This window comes from Pelodiscus sinensis, chromosome 2, assembly GCF_049634645.1.
Source record: "Pelodiscus sinensis isolate JC-2024 chromosome 2, ASM4963464v1, whole genome shotgun sequence".
NCBI classification, from domain to species: Eukaryota; Metazoa; Chordata; order Testudines; family Trionychidae; genus Pelodiscus; species Pelodiscus sinensis.
The window spans coordinates 238,171,467-238,195,584 of record NC_134712.1 but is presented as its reverse complement, the minus strand read 5'-3'; the positions used below and the strand labels follow the sequence as shown (position 1 = coordinate 238,195,584).

At 44.3% G+C, this 24,118-nt stretch overlaps 1 protein-coding gene and 1 long non-coding RNA gene across 5 annotated transcripts in view; one reads left to right on the top strand and one right to left on the bottom strand.

Moving 5' to 3' along the window:
* The window catches only part of LOC142827386 (uncharacterized), a 69,313-nt gene extending 51,687 nt beyond the window's left edge, over positions 1 to 17,626 (top strand). The window contains exons 2-3 of the long non-coding RNA XR_012902112.1: positions 7,636 to 7,743; positions 17,487 to 17,626. This is a non-coding gene — a long non-coding RNA (uncharacterized LOC142827386). The remainder of the gene's footprint in view (positions 1 to 7,635; positions 7,744 to 17,486) is intronic.
* The window catches only part of VIPR2 (vasoactive intestinal peptide receptor 2), a 142,507-nt gene that overhangs the window by 21,093 nt on the left and 97,296 nt on the right, over positions 1 to 24,118 (bottom strand). The window contains exon 13 of one of the 4 annotated variants that reach the window (XM_075922731.1): positions 23,026 to 23,233. The exons of the other annotated variants lie outside the window; for them this stretch is intronic. Coding sequence (XP_075778846.1) covers positions 23,060 to 23,233 — 174 coding nt within the window. The 3' untranslated portion in view covers positions 23,026 to 23,059. Of the gene's footprint in view, positions 1 to 23,025; positions 23,234 to 24,118 lie in introns of those variants that run through there. 4 annotated transcript variants of the gene reach the window in all.

Genomic DNA, 24,118 nt, shown 5'->3' with positions numbered 1-24,118 from the left:
GGGTGGGTTTTTCACCTTTCAGGAAAGTGCCCAAAACACCAAACTGTAAGTATCCTCACTTGCTCATTCTGGCCCACCAACTATTCCCATATGTACAGGGACCTCTGTTCAGATCCTTTCTCCTTGTCAAGTGGGGGGTTGAACCTGGATCTCCTATAATTCACATGAGTGTGCTAACCACTGCACTAACCAATATAAGGGAAACAGTGCCCCAGTCAGGGCCATGCTGCCCTACACCTTCCATCCCCGGCCAGAGGCAAGGCAGCCATTCCATGGGATGGGGCTGTGCTCGGAGCTGTAGGGGCAGGAGCTGTGGGGAGGGAGGTGGGAAGGTGGGAGGAGAAGAGGGAGGCTGTTGGGGGAGCAGGCAGACTGATTGGCACAGCTGGCTGGAGCTGCAAGCCAGCAGGTAGAGTAAGTGGTGAAAGAGCCTGCTGGAACTGTGGGCTGGCAGATGGTGGGGGGAGCAGAGGGTTGGAGCAGGGAGACTGAGGGCATCTGGGGGACTGGGTCTGACAGGGCTGGAAGGCAGAGCAAGGAATGGGAGACTGGGACTGAGAGGCAGAGCAGGGGAACAGGGATTGGAACTGCCACTGGTGCCCCAAATTTAGTGGTGCCCTACTATGCCTAAGGACAGCCCTGTTCCCCACTTTCTCCTCCTGCTGGCTTCTGAATGGGGTCTGCTCCAGCGGGTGTGCCCTGAGCATCCTGTATCCTGTACCCAGCATCGGTTAAAATCTGAACTTGTTCTTAATCTACCCAAGCCCATTCCCTGTCTACTAGCTTGGAAAGCATGTTAGCATATGTCTACACTGCCACCCTAGTTCGAACTAGGGTGGCTAATGTAGACATTCAAAGTTGCAAATGAAGCCCGGGATTTAAATATCTCGGGCTTCATTTGCATCTTGCCGGGTGCTGTCATTTTTAAATCCCCGTTAGTGCGGACTCCGCGCCCGTGGCTACACGAGGAGTAATGGTAGTTCGAATTAGAGAGCCTAATTCAAACTACCTACTCCATGCCACGTGTAGCCGTGGGCACGGAGTCCGCACTAACGGGGATTTCAAAATGACGGTGCCCAGCAAGATGCAAATGAAGCCCGGCATATTTAAATCCCAGGCTTTATTTGCAACTTTGAATACCTACATTAGCCACCCTAGTTTGAACTATGGTGGCAGTGTAGACATACCCTTACTCAATTTGATTTCATGTGCTACTATACCAAAAGTCTTTCTGTGAAATTCCTAGTCATAAGATGACTGAAATCTGTGGTGAATTGTGAAACATTCTGATAAAGCAGCTGGCTTCTTATTTTCAGGCCCTAGCACAGATTTGTAATTAGTAGTTTCCTCAGTGCTGAGAACAAGATGTCAGTAGTTGAACAAACATTTGCAAGAAGATATCTCAAGCAGTAAACAAAAATCTTGAAAAATCTCAGCCAGAACCTTTGATGTTTAGAGCCAGAGATGAGGCTAGCATTCCCTCTTGGAAGTGATTCAAGAAGTTAAATGTCTGCAGTAAAAAACAAGCCCAGCTCACACTGCTGCTGGCCTGTGACCTTCTCTTCTAAGGGCCTAAGCCAGTGCCCACTCAAAGTCTATGGAAAGGCTCCCACTGATATCAGGGATGATTAGATCAGATCCCTAATGGAACAATAAATTAATGAAAGTGTCACAGTGGACGCTTTGGAACGTGGGACTGTCCAGTGGCCAGCACTTTGTAATGAAGCTCAAAAGGACAACTTCATTTCGGGTCGGTGGGGCTGAATGATGGAACCAATGGAATTACAATGGGGATGCACTGTCCCCCCACTGGGACAGACAGGCTTAGAAGGAGCTATTGTACCTGTGTTCCCACATCAGTGGTGATGGAACAATTTTTAGTGGGAATGGGGGAGTGCTGAGCTGTGGCCTCGCCAAACCTTTTTACCCTCCTTCCACCAGCCCAGGCTGGGGTCACACCTAGGGTTGACAACTCAATCGGACACCAGTGGCACTAATGACATCTAGTCTGGGAGATGTGGCAACCTAGCCAAAGCTGGAGGCAGCTGAAGAGCCTTGGGCTGGTGGCAGGACCCCACAGATGGCAAGACACCAGAGGTGCTGAAGCCAGGGGGCCAAAGGGCCCCCAGAGGGGCCACCTGGAGACAAGGACATGGGGCTCACGGAGCCAGTGATGGGGCCCACTCCTGGGTGCTGAGAAGATGGAAAACCTGGGGATGCTGCAGTAACTCCCAGACTTCGACTTCCTATGCCCATGTTAGAGAAACAAGATGTCTGAGGTAATATTATTTATTGGACCAACTTTTGCTTGGTGCAATGAAAGATATTTATCTCACTCACCTTGCGTGTCAGGCTTAGGAGCAGGCATTTCCAGGGATTACAGCTATTGAAGAGGAATTCACTTTATGCTGGATAATTATGTGCTCTAGAAGCATGTAGGGTGAAATTCACCTTTATGCTTGTGTAGTGGACTAGCATAAACTAGCTAAAGCCACAAGACCCTTTCCGACATGGAGACAACCTGTGCCAAGGTGGGGGTAGAGGGAGCTCCCTTCTGCCATTCAGCTCTTTTGTGCTTGAGTACATACACATCCACTAAAGCAAGGGTCCACACCTGAGCCCTGGATGTGCAAAAACATTTGGCAGGAATTATGGTGAGATGACTGAACTCTTTACACATGAGAGTCCAGCGCTAACAGATTAGGACAAGCCTGGGCAAAATACAGCCCGCAGGCTGCATCCGGCCCACCAAGCCACTGGATCTGGCCCTCAGAGGCAGCAGGAATCCCCAAGCAAGCTCCTCTGCTTGCACCACAGTCCTGTACACCACCAAGACACTTCAGTGCTTCCCCACACACAGACCCTGACTGGCCTGGGGGTGGGGAGGAGCATGAAGTGCTTGCCCCTTCACCCAAGAGAATGGCCAGCTGTTCTGAACACCTGGCGGTTCCCTCTATGCACGCAGGAAGAGACTTCACATGCTCCCTCCACTTCCAGGTCAGTCAGGGCCTGGGGTGGAGGGAATGTGGAAAGTCTCTCGCTCCCTGCCCCCTCCCTGCTAGGGAACGCTGCACTTAGAGACAACAGCAGCAGCTTGCAGTTGACTCTAAGCACCACATGCCTCTTGCAGGGCAGGAGGAGACTTTGCGCACTTCCCCCGGCCCCCGGGTCCTGATTGGCCTGGGGATGGGGAGATCACACCAAGACTCAAGCTACTTGCCCCTGCCCTGCAAGGGGCGTGCGGTGCTTAGTCAAAACTGCTGGGAGAGGAGACTTCTCGTGTTCCCCTGGCCCCACACCCTGATTGGCCTGCGGGCGGGGGAGTGGCAGGGCACCCATGGACCAGATCACCCACTTAGCAGGCCGGATTTCTCCCACAGAGGTCCTTTTGCCCACCCCTGGGTTAGGCAGTAAGAAAACAAACTCAGAATTTTCTGCATAAGACAGGAGTGGGCAATAACTGGCCCATGGGCCAGACGTAGTTCATCAGGGTTAGCCCTGCTCAGGCCACCAGCACATTTACCTGCACCTCCACAGGTGTGGCTCCTTTGAAGCTCCCGTTTGCCACCGATCATTGTTCCTGGCTAATGGGAGCTGTGGGAAGTGGTATGGACCAAAACACCACTTCCTGCATCTCCCATTGGCCAGAAATGGTGATCTGCAGCCAAAGGGAGTGTCAAGAAGCCATACCTGCGCAGATGCCAGTAAATAAAGTGCCAGCTAACACTGGTGAGATTCATCTGGATTATTGACCTCCTTGGAAAAAGAGATAATATAAAGAGAAAATTGTTACCACTCAGTGATAAAGAAACAAATTATTATTTCTCATTTCACAATCTAAGATTGCCCTTCACATAGTGTACTTTCTTGGTTCTACAATCAACAAGGCTAGCCTTAGGCTGGGCTGAAATTGAATCATCGGAAATTAAACACATGCTTTTGATTAATCTGTGAATTTATATTGAACTATATGTTTGAATTATTGTGTTTCAGGAGTGAGCGAGGAAGGGTAATAAAAGCACATAGGATACAGGAGATTTCCTAATGTCTGAATCAATGGAAATATTTTAAGCCATGTGAAATGTTAGAGAACTTTATTTTTCCATAACTGACCCTGGCATTAGCATCTTACTAAGGGTGATGGATGAATAGGTTAGGGGGGGTCAGCCATGCTTAAATTAATAGAATCAGCAACCACAGAGCATAAATTCTTATCGCTTCATTCCAAGGGGTAATTTTTGTTCTCAAATTGTATTTAACTTGGCAGATCAAATGATAGGCGGGATTCATGATAAACACAATGCTTAAATTTGGTAATGAGACTCAGCATCATGGTTTAAATTACAGGGTTCTCAAATAAATTACAAGTTTTATGCATTGGTACTTTCTTGATACTATGACGTGAAAGGTCTATTGCTATTTTTTTTCTTGAGAAATGAAAACTTCTTTCTCAGACAGTTTCTTATTCAGAAAAAATATGGATTCAGCTCTGTAGGCCTATTCATTTACTTAACTCATAACCATATTGCCACCCCAATCAAAATGTTCTGAGTTATGACATATAGCTGATATAGACGTGGTTAGAATTCTGATAAATGTGTGTACAGTGAGCCCAACCCTGACGTTTCAATTCCTCCTGCTCAATATTAATCTATGTAACATACCCCAGATTTCCAGAAGAAACTGATGGTTGTGGGGTCTCAACAGAGATGTCTTAAAGGGTTGCCCTTCCTTTGAAAATTAGACCCCTCTATGGTGTCTCAATTTGGGCATTGTGACAGACTGCTGGCTAAGCCAGAGCTCTATCCCTACAGCCTGGCTGAAAAGAGCAATGGAAGCCAGCTGAGCAAGCCCAAGCCTCAGGGGCTAATGGGCTTGTAGGCTTCATTAGCCCACCCATAGGGCTAGATAAGGCAGCCAGAGGGGAAGTGGAAAGGGAGGAACCAGAGAGTGCTCCCCAGCCAGACGGAGAGGCTAGCTGAGTTTTCTGTGAGCAAAGCTATGTAAATAGAAGATGGGGGAAAGTTGGCACAGACCATAAAAGGCTCGGGTGATTGTACCAGAAAGGGTTTCCAGTTGATTTGTGGACAAAGAAGAGATCCCAGGGTTAAGGGCCTAGGTGAGGACCTTGCCCCAGTACCCAAATATTGAGGAATCCAAAATGATGTCATTTAAACAACATCTTTGCCTTTGCTGCTATAGACCATAGAAAATGAGACACGAAAACAGCACTCTCATTAGCTATTAACAGTGAAAGTAGCACCAATAGAAAAGGTAGCTACTTCTGTTAACTGGCATCGATAATTTCTCACAGAGACCCCCACCTTGTGCATGATCAGCTCATGATCTGATTACCTTCTGCTCTATTAAAATGAATGAGGTTCCTCCCCAGTTTGGTAAGAAACTGCAGAGAGAGAATCAACATAGACCCTAAGTTGCCTTGCAGAAACCTTTGTGCTGGGTCCAGAACTGTACATCAAGTGATTTTATAATTTCCTGGTACAATTACCCACAGAAGAAACTGGGCCTAGAGTAGGCTACTAGGCTGCACTAAGTTCACCCTATGTGGAAGGTCTGCACAAAAGTCAGTGCATTAGTAAGTCCCACCGAAGCTCTCAAAATATATGGTGTACAGCCCTCATGCTGGCCCTTTGCATAAGAGTGGATTTCAAATGAGAAGAAGTCTGAGATGTTATTTGATAAAAGAAAAGTAATAAAGATTTTTTTTTTGGTTACACAAGCCAAAAAGGACAATGGGAATTTTGAGTTCCCAAGAAATCCCGTTTCAAGCCATTAATCCTCATCTTGTAGGAACTGTTCTTGATTTAAAAATTGTTCCCTCTGTGTATGCAAAGCTGCTTGTCTGAATCTAACCCAGAAGAGATTCATACACTATTGGAAGTGGAATTGTCTGCAGCTCCCAGGTATGTGTTACATGGTTTTATGTTACATTTAATCACAACAGTAAAGAGAATAGCAGAAAACTGAGGAGTTTTATTTCTGACCCATGCCTAACCTATCTTTAGTTGGTCTCTTACAAAGGTGAGATAATCTCCTTCGTACATCTAAAGCCATGGTCAGACTGGGCAAATTTAGGTCGTCCTTCTTATTGTACTAGCCAATTAGCCCATCATAAAATGGGATTTTCAGGTCTCTCCTCCATGTCCTATTCCCTTTCTATCTCTGTCTTCTCTCCTCAGCCTCTGGTCTCTCACTCAGTCTCTCTCTCTCTCTCTCTCTCTCCCCCCTGCTCCTACTGCCTCCCCCCCTCTCTCTCAGCTCTCCTCTGTCTCCTGCCTCTCTCTGTCTCTTTCTCTCCTCCCCCTCCTGCCTCTCACTCTCTCTTTTCCTCCTCCTGCCTCTCACTCTCTTTCTCTTCCTCCTCCTCCTGCATGGGGAGTGCAGAGCCCAAACAGATGTTTGCGTTGCTTGCTCCCATGTGGCAGCCCAGCTGAGCGGCTGCCTATGAGCTCCAGCTGCCTCCTTGCCCCATTTTCTTTCACCCTAGCACTGATCCTGCAGCCTCCCAGTTGTCGTCCTCCTCCCCCCTCGCTCTCCCCCACTCCCGCTGAAGGCTCAGCGTTCAGCCCCCACTCACAGGTGCCAACTGGAGGACTGAGTAGGGGGCAGCCATGGAGCAGGTGGCTAGCGAGAAGCGGCACTTTCCCCTTAAAAGCGCTGCTTCTCTCTAGCTGGCTGTGCAGCCGCTTGTGCTCCTCCAACCCATGCCTCCCTACCGGGTCTGCTCCAGGTTGCAAACTCTCCTGTGCTGGTTGTACCAGATGTCAGCACAGTTAGGACAAGAGGGAGTCTCAATGACCCGCCCCCTGGCCGTGTATGTCACCACCTCGCCCCCGTTCCCATCCCGCCGTGGCGCTCGGCTGACTTCTACACCGCTTGCTCTCCCACGGCAGCCCGGCTGAGTGGCGCAGAAGTCAGCCGAGCGCCATGGTGGGAGGCGAAGGACGTGACTCAGGCAACAGCGCTGCCCAGAGGCAACAGCCAGCATTTCAGCGTTACAGAGTCACAGACATTGGGCTACTATATATATATGATATAGCTGTGTCCCTGGTCCCTCAAATTAATTTCCTTGTTTGAATTCTTTAAACCCACTGTGGCATGATATGGCTAAGTTGAAATGTTACAGTCTCAAGGAAAGGTCGGACAATTGATGTAGCTGGCATTTTCTTCTCATCTACCACTTTGAATGATTCTGGATTTTTTTTTATAAAGCCAGGATGTATTAAGCCATGCAACTCTAAATTAAATCAGGGATGCCAGAAGTAGTTCTCCACCCAAGAGTTAGACAAATACTCCACCGCGCACACAGTCAAACAATAAAACAATTTTTCAAAACCTGATGACACATTGCGTGATGTGAATGGTTCAAAATATGTTTACAAAGCCTGAGGAGCCACAATTCCAAGGAAATTATTCATCCCAGACCTGTTCTGGACATATTTACAAGAAAATACAGTTGTGCTATTCATGAGTCATTTTTTGAATAGCTAATTGGAAGAACTTTTCTCATCTTCCTGGTGATAAGGGACTCAGTTGTACAGGCTAATAGTGAGAGAAGACTTGGACTAATCCGATCATTAAACTGGTTTATATTTTCTCTTATGTTTATTGCAGAACAGCTAGAATCAACACTGATTCTGATTATACCTGAAGATATACTGGAACCATGGACAAGTGAGACTACAGTGCCCACAGGAGCATGCATATAAATAACACAAAGCTGTGAGTGTTGTGTTAGTATTTGACAGATGGCCAAGTAAATACTTTCCCCCTTTTTTTTCTGATGCACTCGCATTTTTAGATTAATTTCATTTGCATCATGTACTTTTCTAATTTTTTGTCTTTCTCCACTGAATTTTTGTGCATTTCCTCAATACATTTTAGAGCCATTATTTGACTTCACTGTGAAATGTTGCTGATATACAAGAACCAGAAAATGTTTTTTCATCTTTAGAACAATTATCCAACTTCATTCTTTGGCGGCAAAATCATTTCCGTCCCTGTTCTGCTGCCTGTGAAACTTCACACTATAGTCACTGCACTGCAATCTATTGGAATGTAAAGTAATTCTTCTCTTGCACAGCAAGAAATTAGTTTTGTCAGTACAAGGCTTTCGAGAGTAGCAGCATAACTAGTGACCAGTTGGTTTAAACTAAGACCTTCATTTCATATGCAATTTGAAAAATAAAACAATTGAAGAAAAACAGGATAAACCAAAGGCAAATAGGAAAACCTTGATGAACACATGTACATAGTATGACCATGTCAGATTTGGATTCCTTTGGGTAATAAAAAGAAGTTAAAATAGCACAACAGGTTTTACCATGCAGGTGAGAAAGTGCTTGTCACACTGCATTACAGGCAGTCCCCGGGTTACGTACAAGATAGGGACTGTAGGTTTGTTCTTAAGTTGAATTTGTATGTAAGTCGGAACTGGTACATATTGTAGGGGAAACTCTAGCCAAACATTTCTCCAGAGCTCAGTTTTATTCTCCCACACCTCACTTCCCTCAGTCCTTTATTCTCAAGATGAGGTGTCTGCTGAGAAAAGCCGCTCCGTGTCTCCCTGGTCTGCTGGGGGGGGGGGAGGGGCGCTAGCTTCGCATCTCCCTGGTCTGCTGGGGGGAAGCAGCTAGTGCGGGGTTGCCTCACCCTGTTTGTAAGTAGGGATCCGATGTAAGTCGGATCCATGTAACCCAGGGACTGCCTGTATTGAATCAGACATGTTATGCTCCTACTAGTCCTTTCATTGATCTGGGAGAATCAACAGGCCTTAACGAAAGCATGAGGGTAGGTGGGATGGGCAACATCTGACCACTGAGGATTCTGGATAGTTCCATGGAGAGTTGTTGTAGGCAGCACAGGTTAGAGAAGACCCTGGGGCCAAACAAACTTCTTATCCTAGGGGTAAGTAGCCCCCATCTGGTCCCAAAATTCAGGAGGCTGATCGTGACTGAAGACCAATCTTACCTTCTTTCCCAGTCTGCACTTCCTGAGTTCAGAATCAAGGCTACAGATTACATAACCATAGCAATAGCCTATCGTGCAGGAAGGGATACATTACTAGAATCCAGGCATCATATTAGCATTCTATGGCACTGTATTTTAAGTGTCTTTTTACTTTCCGACAATATGACTTCTGTGGTACCAGTCAAAATGCTCCTTTCAGCTGTCTGTTCACAGACAGTCAGCATATTTACACACTAGCACCATGCGCCTGCAAACAGAAATACATTTGCTCAACTTTATTCATGTGAGACATCTCAGTGACTTCAATGTGTCCCACGTGTTTGCCAGAAGCTGAGACAGGATGACCGGGGACAGATCCCTTGCTAATTACCTGTTCTATTCTTTTTCTCCAAGGCACATAGCATTGACCATTGTCAGAAGACAGGCTAATGGGTAAGGTGGAGCTTTGGTCTGACCCACTATGGCTGTTCTTATGGCCTTCTTGCATCCAAACCCCTCATGCATGGCCCACCTGGAGCCTGCACCCTAGGTCAGAGCCCATATCTCCCCTGCACTTCAAAGCCCTCATCTCCAGCCTCACCCCAGAGCCTAAACCCCCAGCCAGAGCCTGCACTGCCTCTCCCACACTTTAACCCTCTGCACCAGCCCAATGAAAGTGAGGGTGGGGGTGAGTGGGCAATGGAGGAGCAATGGAGTAATTAGGGGGCAGGGAAGGGGTGGGGCATGAGTGGAGTAGGGGAGTTTGATTTTATGTGATTAAAAAGTTGGCAACCTTACCTGCCTCCCAGCTTCTACATGATAGTGGGGCCTGTCATGTTGCACCCCCATATCATATAGGGTATGTCTACACTACCACCCTAGTTCAAACTAGGGTGGTAATGTAGGCAACCGGAGTTGCAAATGAAGCCCGGGATTTGAATTTCCCGGGCTTCATTTGCATAAAGCCAGGCGCTGCCATTTTTAAATGTCCGCTAGTGAGGACTCCATGCCGCGCGGCTACACGCGGCACGGACTAGGTAGTTCAGGCTAGGAAACGAGGAGTAACGGTAGTTCGGACTAGGAAGCCTAGTCCGAACTACCTAGTTCGTGCCGCGTGTTGCAGCGCAGCACGGAGTCTGCACTAGCGGACATTTAAAAATGGCGGTGCCCGGCTTTATGCAAATGAAGCCCGGGAAATTCAAATCCCGGGCTTCATTTGCAACTCCGGTTGCCTACATTACCACCCTAGTTCGAACTAGGGTGTTAGTGTAGACATACCCCTAGATAGTAGCCCAATGTCTGTGAGTCTGTAACACTGACATACACGGCCCTGCCCCCGGCAGTGTACATCAGCGCCCCGCCGCCCTCCCCTTCCCCTTCTGCCGTGATGCTCGGCTGAGTGCTGCGCCGCTCAGCGCGGCCGCAGCGGGGGAGCAAGCAGCGCAAGCAGCCGTTTGGGCTCCCCCACGGTGGCCCAGCTGAGCGTGCAGCACTTGGCCGAGCCCCACGGCGGGAGGGGGGGGGGAAGGGGAGCGGGGCGAGACAGAGGGGAGAGAGAGGCAGGCGGAGGAGGAGAAACAGAAAGAGAGCTGAGAGAGAGAGGGGGAGGTAGTAGGAGAAGAGAGAGAGAGACGGAGCAAGAGACTGGAGGCTCAGGAGAGAAGACCAATATGGAGGAGCGACCTGAAAATCCCGTCTTATGATGGGCTAATAGGCTAGTTTTAATAGAATATGGTTTTGAATATGAAGATGCCTAACTCAAATATGCTTTATGCAAAACATAGCAGGTAACCTATCATTGGAGAGCTTGTAATCCCCTGAATGTGTATAGTTTATTTGTATGCATGTATCATGCCTGTATTTGAAGTCAGAAATTTAAACCTGTTTATATATTTAGATGTACTTAGGACAATGATCTGTGAATAGTCTTGGTTTTCCTGTAAGCCTGGACTGTGGTTGGTCATGCTAAAATATGTGACCAAGTTACCTGTTGCTGGAATCCACTTTGGATGGGGTACTTTTCCATGGGCGTGTGACAGGATTGAAGCTGAACACAAAGGATTCCCACCCTGGGCAAAATCTATTTATAGGGAGGAAACCAAACAACAGGGGCAGTTTCTAGACACTAAGAAAATCCCTGTTTATTACCCAGATGACTGCTGGAAACATGTAAACTGAATGGGGGAAGGATCAAACTCAAGCTAGGAGGTTGCCTTGTTTGTGAGAAAAGGTAATTAGAACTACTGTTAGGGTAAGAAACTGGTTGCAACAAGTTTCTTAAAGTAGTAAGCTTAGCGGGTGAATTGTTTTATTTTGCTTAGGACCCTACTTTGATCTGTCTGTTATCACTTGCAACCACTTAAATAATATTTAATAAAATCATTGTTTATTCACAATGTTTATTAGTAAAACCAGTGTAAATAATTGTTAGCTCTCCTCATTGGCAAAGGGAGCAAACAACTTTTGAGCTTGCTCTGTATAAAACCTTTTTTTCAGAGTAAGATGGCATTATCTGGGGTTCTTGTCTCACTGGGACCATGCACCTGGGAGCTGTGTCAAGTCCCTGTGACTGAGCCTTTCCAGAGCTGAGCTGCTCTCAGTGTCTGTTTTGCTCTGCTATGGACTGTGATGCCAACTATGTGCCTTTGCTGGTGGAAACTAAAGGTTCTGGTTTAGCAGGACAGTCTGGCAGGGTGCTCCAGAGGGCAGGTAGGCAGGCTCAGTAGTATAATCAAACCATCAGGTGACAGTGTTAAGGGGATCTCTGTGACTGAACCTGGCACAGAGCCATTCTTCACATATGTAAAGTCCTGTCTGCAAACAGACTGGCTGTGTCTAGACTGGCAAGTTTTTCCACAAAAGCGGCCGCTTTTGCGCAAAAACTTGCCAGCTGTCTACACGGGCTGCTTGATTTTGCGCAAAAGCACTGACGTTCTACTGTCCAAAATCAGTACTTCTTGCGCAAATGCTTTGACGTTCCCATTTGGGCAAAAGCCCTTTTCCGGAAATGTTTTTGTGCAAGAGGGCCAGTGTAGACAGCTAAAAATTGTTTTGCGCAAAAAAGCCCCGATAGTGAAAATGGCGATCAGGGCTTTCTTGCTCAAAACTGCGTCTAGATTGGCACAGACGCTTTTCCGCAAAAAGTGCTTTTGCAGAAAAGTGTTCGTGCCAATCTAGACGCTCTTTTCCGCAAATGCTTTTAACGGAAAATCTTTTCCGTTAAAAGCATTTGAGGAAGATCATGCCAATCTAGACGCAGCCACTAAGTGAGGATAACACAAGCCATTGACTTCCAAAGGAAGAGTTGGAGAGTGGTTAGGACTCCAGTTTAAAACTTCAAATTTATGCTCCTCCACAGACTTCCTGTGTGGCCCTGGACAAGACATTTTGTCTTCTGCGTCCTTCAAATCCCCCACTGTAAAATGGGGATAATACTTCCCAATCTTGCAGAGCTATTGCACAATCCAGGCTGTGAGGTACTGAGATTCTAGGGTTATGGGGAGCACAGAAATAAAAAGGAATGAATGGTAATACTCCCAGTGAATAATAGTGGCAGAATCAGGCCCTGCATTGGCATATAAAAGCATTGCATTATGGATGGAAAGTATGCCAGCCACTGAAACTCAAAGGTGGATGAAATTTTTAAAAGAAGTTATGCTCTTTTGTTGTTGTTAACTGGCTCCAAGATGCAACAAACTTATCAAGTTAACCAAGACACAAGCAGAGCTAACTGGCTCTTTTACCCTAGTGAGAGGTGCAAAACCTTTGATTAGAATGTAGTGAGCCTCCTCCAGTAAATTATATCATAGCTTTCATTGCAGTAGCTCTATTATATCACATGTTTGGGCAAATCTATTAGGCAAGACCAGGCAAGGACAGAGAAACAGACCAAATGCATGCCCTTAGCCAGGGAAAATACTGAATCAATTGTGTGTATGTGTGCACAAGTCTGCCTGCAACTGAGGGTATGTCTACACTACCCCGCTAGTTCGAACTAGCGGGGTAATGTAGGCATACCGCACTTGCAAATGAAGCCCGGGATTTGAATTTCCCGGGCTTCATTTGCATAAACTGGGCACCGCCATTTTTAAATCCCTGCTCGTTGGAACCCCATGCCGCGCGGCTACACACGGCACGAACTAGGTAGTTTGGACTAGGCTTCCTAGTCTGAACTACCGTTACTCCTCATTCCACGAGGAGTAACGGTAGTTCGGACTAGGAAGCCTAGTCCGAACTACCTAGTTTGTGCCGCGTGTAGCCGCGCGGCATGGGGTTCCAACGAGCAGGGATTTAAAAATGGTGGCGCCCAGTTTATGCAAATGAAGCCTGGGAAATTCAAATCCCGGGCTTCATTTGCAAGTGCGGTATGCCTACATTACCCTCCTAGTTCGAACTAGGAGGGTAGTGTAGACATACCCAGAGAGAATATTTTTATGCCAACACAAATTCACAAGAGTTGAATAAAGATTACCTACTCCTCAAAGAAAAATCTCAGGTAGCTGGGTTATTTTTCACATGCGCATATTAAAGATGTCTTCTAAAAAGCAAAGCATTAATCTCTTGGAATATCTCTGGCCTGACACATCAATGAGCATATGAATTACTTCACCAGTTGGAGAGTTTAAGCAGTGCAGTGCTGAACCAAACCAATACTAATACTTCAAACATTATCTTTAGTCTATTATGACTGAAGCAGGCTACAAAACCAAGTAGACTGCAATACTGTTAATTGAATAAAGCATATGAATATCTGCTTTTTCACAGCCTTTGTATGGAACAAACTACAGAGTAATCTGTTAGCATTATGACACCATAAAGCAATAGAACAATAACAAAGTACAGATGCTGTATTACAAGTATGAAAAGCAAATCTATTTATACACATTTATCTATACATCATCATAATCTGTACATTTTGTAAAAAATATCATTAATTTACATAATGTTTAAGGTTTACTGTACTTGACACACAAAAACAATTATCAATAGAGAGGACCAAAGAGAATGATTAAACAATTTCTTATGATGATGCGCCAGGAATAAGTTGCAGGGTATAAACAATATTATTACAGTACATATGGAAATAAAGCAGTTTCATACATATCAGCCCTGTATATGCTAACAAAAGTAGATATACCTGGAATATGTTTAATTATACTTTATTATATGCTGTACCACTGGCAAAATAAATTTGTATTCTGGGTTAACAAAGTGAATGCTGGAATTCTCTGTGTTTAATGTTATGGCAATGTAGTCCTCATCAGATACTGGTCAGAAAAAGTGTTTATTTTGATATTTTATTTATATCACAAAAATAGCACAGTGTAATAAATCATGCAGTTTGGTAACAGCAGTGCAGTATTGACTTCCCAAAGATTATCAAGGTGTATATATAGGCACAGGTGGTAATTTACAAGTAGTTTGCTGTATCACTGTAGATACGGGGTTGTATTCTAAGACCGTGGAATGATAACCTATAAATACAGAGTAGTTATTTCCTTAGATTACTTGTCAATTCTACTGAATGTTGGCAGAAGAGCTTAATGTTTGATTATCATAAGGGATGTGTGAAAAATTCTTCATGTAAAGCAGAGATGGAGAATTTTGGCTTTTGTCATTTTCACATTTCACTTTCCTTACGTGTACTGTAATTTGGATGAGGTGGGGATATGAGTTCGGTGAGGGCAGTTTTCACATTCTTTCCCTCTCTCCCCACCCCGCCTCCCCCCATGCCAAAATTAAACAATCAGTTCTAAAGGGCCAGATTGTGGTACTTTTACTCTGATAAGAGCCTTTCTCTGGTCTGCTAAGGTCACTCTCTACCTCAGTTTTATGTAAATGCCTTCTCATCCCCACTGCCAGAGGTGGTAGGGGGGCATGCCAGGAGTGCTCTAGGGTGAGAAGAGATGTGGTAGCATGGGATAGGGGCATAAGTTCAAGCTGTTCCAGAGCAGCTCCAACCGATACTAACATATAGGGATTCCTCCCTAATCTCCACTCTGTCCAGACAAAGAGGACAATATATTGATGTTAGGGGGGATACTTGTGGTGTCTACTGTTGTTCAGAATGAGTGAGAGACACACAGTCTGACCCACAATGTGTACAGTGAGAATTAATTCATAAAATTCCATAAAACTGTGTGTAGTCATCCACTGCAAAAATGACCTCACCCATTTTTACCATGACCATTTTGCAAAGCAAAATAAGCAGAAAATTCACCTGTTTTTACTTATCATGTCTAGATTTTATGAGAAGGTTATAGTTCAGATATCAGAAACAATCCGATAATGACCCTGTTACATTACCCACCACTTACCTGTCGGTGTATGACATTGGTGAGATTGACACTGAACTACTGCATACAGTTCTAGTATCTACTTTTTAAAAAGGGCATTAAATATTGGAGAGGGTGCAGAAAAGAGCAAAAAAAAAAAAAACCCCCACTAGTTCAGGGTTGAAGCAAATGCCTTACAGAGAGAAACCTACTGAGTTCAGTCTCAGAGGGGTAGTCGTGTTAGTCTGTATCTGCAAAAAGCACGAGTTCTGTGGCACTTATGACCATGTTTACACTAGGAGTTTAGTCCAAATGTACTAAGTTCAGCTTCTGGGCATCTGATTTTACAAATTTGAAGATCCATGTCCTCATTACGGGGAAGCATCAAATCAAGGCAGGCTCTATTAATGTGGATGTGCTATCTTGAACACAGAGCCCCAGGAAGTACTGCCTCATGAAAGGCAGAACAACAGAGTTTGGATTCTGCAGCCTTTCATTCTGGAACAATGAACTTGGTAGTGTGGACACATCGCTTACCTACCTTGGGGGACTAATTTCAGGCTAAGGTCCTAGTGAAGGCCAGGCCCTAAAGTGCCACAGGACTCCTCATTATTTTTTTAGCTCAATCTGTTTATCTTATCAAGGAGAAGATCAAGAAGTGATTTATAACAGCACATAATACATATTATAGGCCCTTTTTTCACCAGCTGGGCTACATCTACATTGGCAAGATTTTGCACGCATACTTTTAACGCAAGAGTTTTTGTGTTAAGGTATTTGTGCAAAAGCATCTGTGCCAGTGTAGACGCTCTCTTGCGCAAGAAAGCTCCGATGGCTGTTTTAGCCATCGGGCTTTCTTGCGCAAGAAATTCATGTTGCCTGTCTATATTGGCCTCTTGCGCAAGAACAGTTGCGCAAGAGGGCTTATTCCTGAGCGGGAGCATCATCGTTCTTGCGCAAGAAGCACTGATTTCACACATTAGAACGTCAGTATTCTTGTGCAAGAACTCCCCTCCAGTATAGACAGGCAGCATGTTTTTGCGCAAAAGTGGCTGCTTTTGCGTAAAATCATGCCAATGTAGACACAGCCCAGGAAAAAATACTAGGTATTAAAAGAACACAGAAAGAATCAAGGCCTAGAAGCTGATGCCAGACAAATTCCAATTGGAAATGAGGCAAAAAATGTTAACATTGACGGTGGTAAACCAGTGGAACAAATTCCAGAGGAAATTGAGGATTCTCCATCTTTTGGAATCTTCAAACCAAGACTGGATGCATTTATCCAAAGATACATTTTAGCTAAACATAAGTTATAGGGCTCAATATACGGGTAACTGGGTTTAATGAAACGGGCTGTGAAATACAGATTAGACTAGATGATCTAATGGTCCTTTCTGGTGTTAAACTTTTTGAATTATCTAGTTAGAATTCACCCATGTGCAGAGAGCTAGCACAATAATCATTTAAGCCTACTACTGATTTCTAGTAGAATAATTTCTGCGCATCTCCTCAGATGTTTAGCCAATAGGGAGCTGTCTGTCATTTTCCTTTTTGAGAGTTTAAATGGTTGTATGCTCTTGCTCTCTACACAGGAGTGACTAGCACTCTGCGATAGGTGCCGAGCACCTTCCCCTGCCATTTCTTGATTCAAGGATGAATGACATGGCTCCAAAGGCTCTAAAAGGTATTCCTAAATTGCAACAGTCTAAGAAGGAATAGAATAATCATTATTGTTTAGTGGTTTTGCAGCACCCAAAAACTGTGTTTGTTGCACAAACAGAAAGATAAAACTCCTGTTCTGACGATATTACAATCTAATTTTAGATGTGATACACCACAAGGATGTAAGGGTAGAAAAACGTAGGTGACTAAGATAAAGGTCATGAAGTATTCAGTGAAGGCATGTGCTCATCTTGGTGCAATGTGCGCTTTCACCCAAAGATTCCCTTTGAAACTCAAGCACTCTTTGCATATGGAAATACAAGGACTATAAGGTTGTCCATATGCAGGGGTGACAAAGAACCAAAGAAAGACTTCCTGAAACTTCACCCCATGTCTAAGGCATAGGGTCAGCCACAACCTGATCCAGTGTATTTTAGATGTATTAGATATAATGAAACTCAAAACCATGCAAAATCAGATTTCAGGTTCTGCTAAAAATGCAGAACTCTAAGCAGGTGCTTGGAAAGTTTTGCTGCAGTTCACAAATGCTCATTTATGGTTTTACATTTATTTTTGCAGGATGCTGCAAGCATTTGGAAAGTGACAGATGGAAACCAAAGAGTCTTTCTAGAAGTTCTGTTGTAGCTCAGCTGGAAGTTCTAGAATTGCTGCAGAAATCACTGGGGGAAATTCTATGGCTGTGTTATGTGGCTGGCCAGACTAGATGATTGCAGTGGCCCTCCTGGCCTTACAACCTATGATCTAAGAAAATGTTTGCATCAATCTGCCTTGTACAAATCCACTGTCTACACAACCAAACGCATTGCTTTTTAATAAGAAATAGCCATGTACAGGGGACAAATATTTAGTAATGGGGGTTCTTCAGTGTAATAGAGAATGATCTAACATGATCCAGTGACTGGCAGCTGAAGCTAGACGTTTTCAGACTGGGAATAAAGCATAATTTTTTTAAAAGTGTAATTAAACACTGGAAAAATGTATATGGGTTTTGATGGATTTTCCACCACTGACAATTTTTAAATTGATTGGATTTTTCTAAAAGAAATAGTCTTTAAATTATTTTGGGGATGTATTTTGGGGATGGCCTGTATTATGCAGGAGGTCTGACTAGATCAGTGGTGGGCAACCTATGGTCTCGGGCTGCATGTAGCTCATTGAGGTCTATGTCTGGCCCACAAGACATTGTGTTTATTATCGGCCATAGGCAGGTTCACCAGATTCCACTGTTGTTCATCCTCAGATTTTTACCTACCAGTACAGGTTGGACCTCCCTGGTCCAGCACCCTCAGGATTTGACATGCACAGCCCCATTGCCAGGCTCCTGGCCCCATGGAGTAGCCCCCCTGCTGAGGTTCAGGTATGCTGCTAGCCTCACTGGGCAGCCCCGTTGCCTCCCAGACTCTCCAGGCAGCTCCACCGAGTAGGGGATCTACCAGGCTCTTTGCTGCGCCACTGGGCAGCTCCAATCCCAGGTTTCTTACCACCAGGCAGCCCCACGATCAGACTCCCTGCCACCATCCCCACTGTGCCACTGGTAGCAGGGCTGCCAGACTCCTTGCTGTAGGGATGTAAGCGACTAGTGGATTAACTGACTATCCGGTAAACAAAAGCTTATTGTGTAGTTGACTAGTCCCTCGACTAGTCGCGTCCTTCTCCTTGCTGCCTGAAACATTAACGTACATCTTTACAGAGATTTTCTCCTTTATGAATTGGAACTTGCTCATTAAAATCCAAGTTTTTCTTCCACCTAATTCCCTTTTGGACACACAATTAATTCTAAAAATGAATTAACTGGCATCTTGCAATGCAGACTGATTTTTCAGTCTGCTCACAGGTATAAAATGATAGGCCTGGTTGCTTGAAAAATTGCTTCTCTACGATACTGATGTTCTCTGCACATATCAATTTGCCTGCAGAAATGTCTTTGAACAAAAGGGAACAAAGTGTGCTTTGGTATTTGTGAAGCACGACTTTCCATAGGATCATTTTCTGTTAACCAGAAACTTGCATTCAGTAAAACTGGCACTTGCCTTTGTCAATGGCCAGTGCTTCAGATATAGTGAGCTCAAGTTTAGAAACGTGTATGCATAGTACGGGTACCCAAATACATGGCCTAATTTTCAGAGTTGTTGAATGTCATTGATCTGAATGTAAGCTGTGGGTCTACAAACCTATTTTATTGGAGTGCATAAACACAGGTTGAGGTGCGTATCTCTAAGCATATTTTGACCATTGTTAATACACAAGTATCACTAACCAATCAAATCCTTGCAACTTTTTAAATGTAAAGTTTGACAAGTGACTGTCAAACATTCTGACTGTGAAATACTCTGAGTAGTTTAAGATATTAAAAGGCTGGTATGAAAGTCCCTTGATTGTCAGATTATTTTTTTAAAACAAGAATGGCCTTAGTTGTGCACTATGTACATTTTGAACCCAGGCCATTGGTTATGGGTCTGACACTAAACAGATTTTGTGCTCTAGAAAATGTACACACTCCTGCTGTGATATTATTTAAAGTGTGGTTTTACTCTGAAAACTGACTGGGCAAAAATGGCATCTTCTTACTTGGGGGGGATAAGACCTTGAGTCGATTGGCCCTCACATGAAAGTGGGTGACAGCACTGGGAAGGAGGCTCGACGTGAAGCTCCCATTTAGGGACCTATGCACATTGTCAGATTTTTGGAAGAGCTCAGGCTCAAATTATCAGAAGCACTCTGCACCCTGCAGCTTCCCTGGAGAACAATGTAAATCATCACTACTGCAATGGCACTGTACGAACACTGGGCGCTCTCAACTGCTGGGGATTCTTGAAAACCTGGCCCCAATCTTGTACACAAAACAATGTTATTTCTATTACTATTGTTACTTAAAATGAACTATAATGCAGTGTTTACTGTTAATACTAATTAGAAGGTATGAATGAAGTGATTATGATTTAAATCATGTCACGTATTGTGAAGTTACACACACTCTGTATTAGACGTGCTAACTGTTGGTCAGGGCATTTTTGATCTTAAGTCTGATTCACCATAACATTTTTCCAGTGCAACTTCATTGAAATCAATGGAGTTACACTGGTGTACTGCTGAAGCAACCTATTAGTAAATCAGGCCATTGAAGCACATAGGCTGTGTCCAGACTCAGGGGTCTTTTTGAAAAAAGTAGCCTTTGTTCGAAAAAACTTCACCTGCGTCTAGACTACAGCCGTGTTCTTTTGAAATTAAATCGAAAGAATGCGGCTTTTCTTTCGACGGCAGTAAACCTCATTTCACGAGGAAGAACGCCTTTTTTCGAAAGTGCTCTTTCGAAAAAAGGCGTTCTTGAATGCCAACAGGGCTTTTTAGAAAACATCCAGACTCACTTGCTGCTTTCTTTCGAAAAAGCGGCTTGCTTTTTCGAAAGTTCCGCTTGCAGTCTAGACGCTGTTTTTCGAAAGAGGCTTGCAATCTAGACATAGCCATAGATTTATGCACAAGGAAAGAGTATTCTTAATGGGAATCACACCGGTAAACCCATGCACATTGAGAGGAGAATTGGCATCCTTCCCCTGTCCTGAAATTGTCATGTGCATCAGTGCTATGGTGTAATTTGCTGTTTAAAATATTATGGCAACACTTTAGTTTATGAGGCAAGAGTACTCATGCAAATGCACAGTATTCACACTTGTTATTTAGAGATGACATGGTCAGTTGTGACATGAAAGGTAAACATAACAGGGTTTATGTCTTGTAAGATTGCAGAAGCTGTGTGTGTATTTATAAGCACGTCAACACCATGTCTCTTATTTTACCATAGGTAGAAAAGGGGCTTGAGGTTACCAAAAAATTCTTTCAATTTATGCCTTTTATGGTCATTTGAAAGGGATTCTATCTGGTTTTTTTTTTTTCTGGCCTTGCTGGTAAGTATTGCATTTTCAATCAGCTCACAGATATAAAATGGCATTATGCTGAAAGTGTTTATATAGTTCATTAAAACTCCAGTCATATTTATAATTTGATACACATAATTTTAGCTGCCAAATGTGTCGTTCTAAATATATATTTTAATAAAATCATTATGCAGAAAAATATTTTCAGTGGGTATCTAGGATGTATATTCCTATTTAGCCATTGCTAGGCTATTCTATTAAGAAAATACCTCTTTAGAAAGTTAGATAATAAGAGAGGGTGAAACACCCGGTTTGTCTTTTGCGTATGCCTAAGTCTTCTTTTTGAATGTCAGTGGGGTTCCTTTCTGTCCTTTTATCTTATGTGATGGACAGCTATACTAAATGTAACCTAAATATTTATTTCTTTTGAAGCAAAGCAAAGAGCATACCATTTTTGAGAAACAATACAACTTGATGGCTAGGGTACTAAGGTTCAGTCTCGCCTTTCTGAAACACAGACATGTACTGTCAGGTAGGTAGAAAAAAATCGGATGGAGTAGAAGCCATTAAAAACATTCACATTTGCCCAATGTTACCACACAGTTATAGAGATCTTGGATTTTTAGTGTGGGGTAAAACTCTAGCAATCGTAATACAACTACTGGCAAATGTTGACTGTGTGATGTGGCTAAAGCTGTGAATTTGCCAGGGTGATCACAGAAATCACTGATTCAGTGACTTTCCAAAAGCTCCACGCCCTATGCATTTGGCCAGAGACATCCCAAGGGGGGCGTAGGGCAACCCCATTGCCATGGGCCCCGCCCCTTCCCAGCTCCCACTCTACCCATTTCCCAAGCCCCACCCTTACCCCCTCACCAAGCAATGCAGCCCAGGCATTTATGGGGGCCTGGCACAGCAGCAGCAGGGGTTGACCCTCCCACTCACCACGCAGGCACTGAGACCTGGTGTGGGGCGCTCTGCTGCCGCTGAGAAGCCATGAATAGCAGGCTGGGAGAGGATGGTGTGATGGAGTGGAGCAGGCTGCCGGGGGTGGAGGGAGGGCAACCCTGCTGCTGCTGTGCCAAGCCCTGGTAATCTGGGTCCCTCCAATCCATTGAACAGTTGGGGTGGCCGCTGCTGGGCCCCCAAAAGTATGGGATCTGGGGAGGACATCCTGATTTATCCTATGGATGGGACAGCTCTGCATCAGGCCTGGGGGCTGCCTGAGCAGCTCACACAGCTCCTGGACCACTCACACTGACTGCTGTTTGGGCAGTATTGGGCCACAAGGCTCACCCCCCACCTCAAGGTCCCCCCAGCAGCAGGGGGGACCCAGGCCACCCTCTTCCCCAATAGTACTCGCAGCATCCCTCCTCCCCCCATAAAAGTCATGGACAGGTCATAGGGCTGTGAATTTCTGTTTACTGCTCATGACCTATCCATGATTTTTACTAAAAATACCAATGACTAAAATGTAGCCTTAATGATGACGACTGCTGGGCTAGAGCCGCATTCTGCCTTAAGATACCTCAAAATGGGCACTCATGCAGGAAAGCAGAATCAAGCCCTTGTGAACAAATATTGCAGTGAGGTAGCTCTGAATTGAATCGGAATGCGTGTGTAGCTAACAGGGACTAACATTTTCTTCTGTGCAAAATATAGACTCATAATGCCCTTCATCTGTGTACTAAATTCCCATTGTCATCAAATGGATTTTCCATATGGGGATCAAGAATGTCATATGGCCCTAAACATTTTAATTTTGTTTGCTATATTAGAGTCTCGAGTCTGTGTGAAAGAAACATTCTATGAAGTATAGTTTGGAGATAAGATATTCTTTCTCTCCTCCCACCATATCCCCTTAAACATGGACCAAAGCAACATACATTGAACAGGGGTCAGCATACATTACATATTAGAGGGAGAGAGAAATGGAGCATTAAAATAAATTATATTTAGAATTGTTACTTCTAGTGCAAATGACCGGGGAACTTCAGAACGTAATGTGAATAGAACTTAATAAAAGCACAAAGGGTCAGCTCTCTAAAGGCATTTAGGTACTTAACTCCTACTATTTTCAAATCAATAAATACCTTTCAGGATCTATGCCAAAGCATCTGCAAAGCAGCCTGCTCCTCTGTTACCTGCACCAGGCTGTTCTCCAGATATCAATGTGTAGAAAATGGTACATTTTAGAAAATATTACATCAAGCTCCATACAGTGATATGTCCTATAGTCTTTAGTTTGAGCTACGTGGTTTATATCACTGAGGTCTCTGTCTGCATAAAAGACTGAGCCCCTGAATTCCGATGGAGCTGGGAGACACTTTCTGAGCCATTTCGAGAAATAGACGAGCTATGGAGTCTGTAGTCACGACCCACTGTCTGGCTCAAACACAAACTCCGCCATTTCCTTTTCAGTTCACCTTGTACCTATATTTTAAAAAAATGCATGCAAGCTAAAAACATGTGTTACATGGGAAACATTTGTGCTTTCATTAGCGTAGCATGCAAACTACTAAAAATAATCTCTCTTTTATTTGAAAACAAAATCAGGTCAAAGAGTTTAAGAAGAGTTATTAATAAAAATTTGCACTCATATAGTGCCACCCTATCCAAGGATCTGAAAAATGCATTGTAATCCTTTAGCCTCATGAGAAGTAGGAAGAAAAATAAAAGTAAGCCCAACTCTTCTTAATTCAGACAGGCAGCACAAACATGAGATTAATGCACAGGCATGAGAATCAGGACTCTAAGGGTACGTCTAGACTACCGCGTTTTGTTGATGGAAGTTTTGTCGACAGATACTGTCGACAAAACTTCCGTCGACAAAGAGCGTCCAGACACACTGAGTTCTGTCGATAAAGCAAGCTGCTTTGTCGACAGAACTCCGTAGTCTGGACGCAATGTTACAGGCAATAACACCTTCTGTCGACAGAGTTCTGTCGACAGAAGGTGTTATGCCTCGTAAAATGAGGTATACCAGTGTCGACAAAACTGCTGAGTTCTGTCGACGTTATGGTGACAGAACTCAGCGGTAGTGTAGACGCTGGTATAGTTTTGTCGACAAAAGTCCACTTTTGTCGACAAAGCTAGGTAGTCTAGACACACCCTAAGTCTAGCTTTGCTATGGACTTATTGTGTGACTTTGCTATGGACTTAATGTGATAATAATGACTCAGAACTGTATTATTACTGGGAGTTGTTGACTAATACATTTCCTATCTAATGTTCCATCCATGTGCGGATTTTTTCCATCCATGTGCGGCATAATTTTTTTACGTACACTGAGGCATTTGTAGTAGAAACAAAAAACCT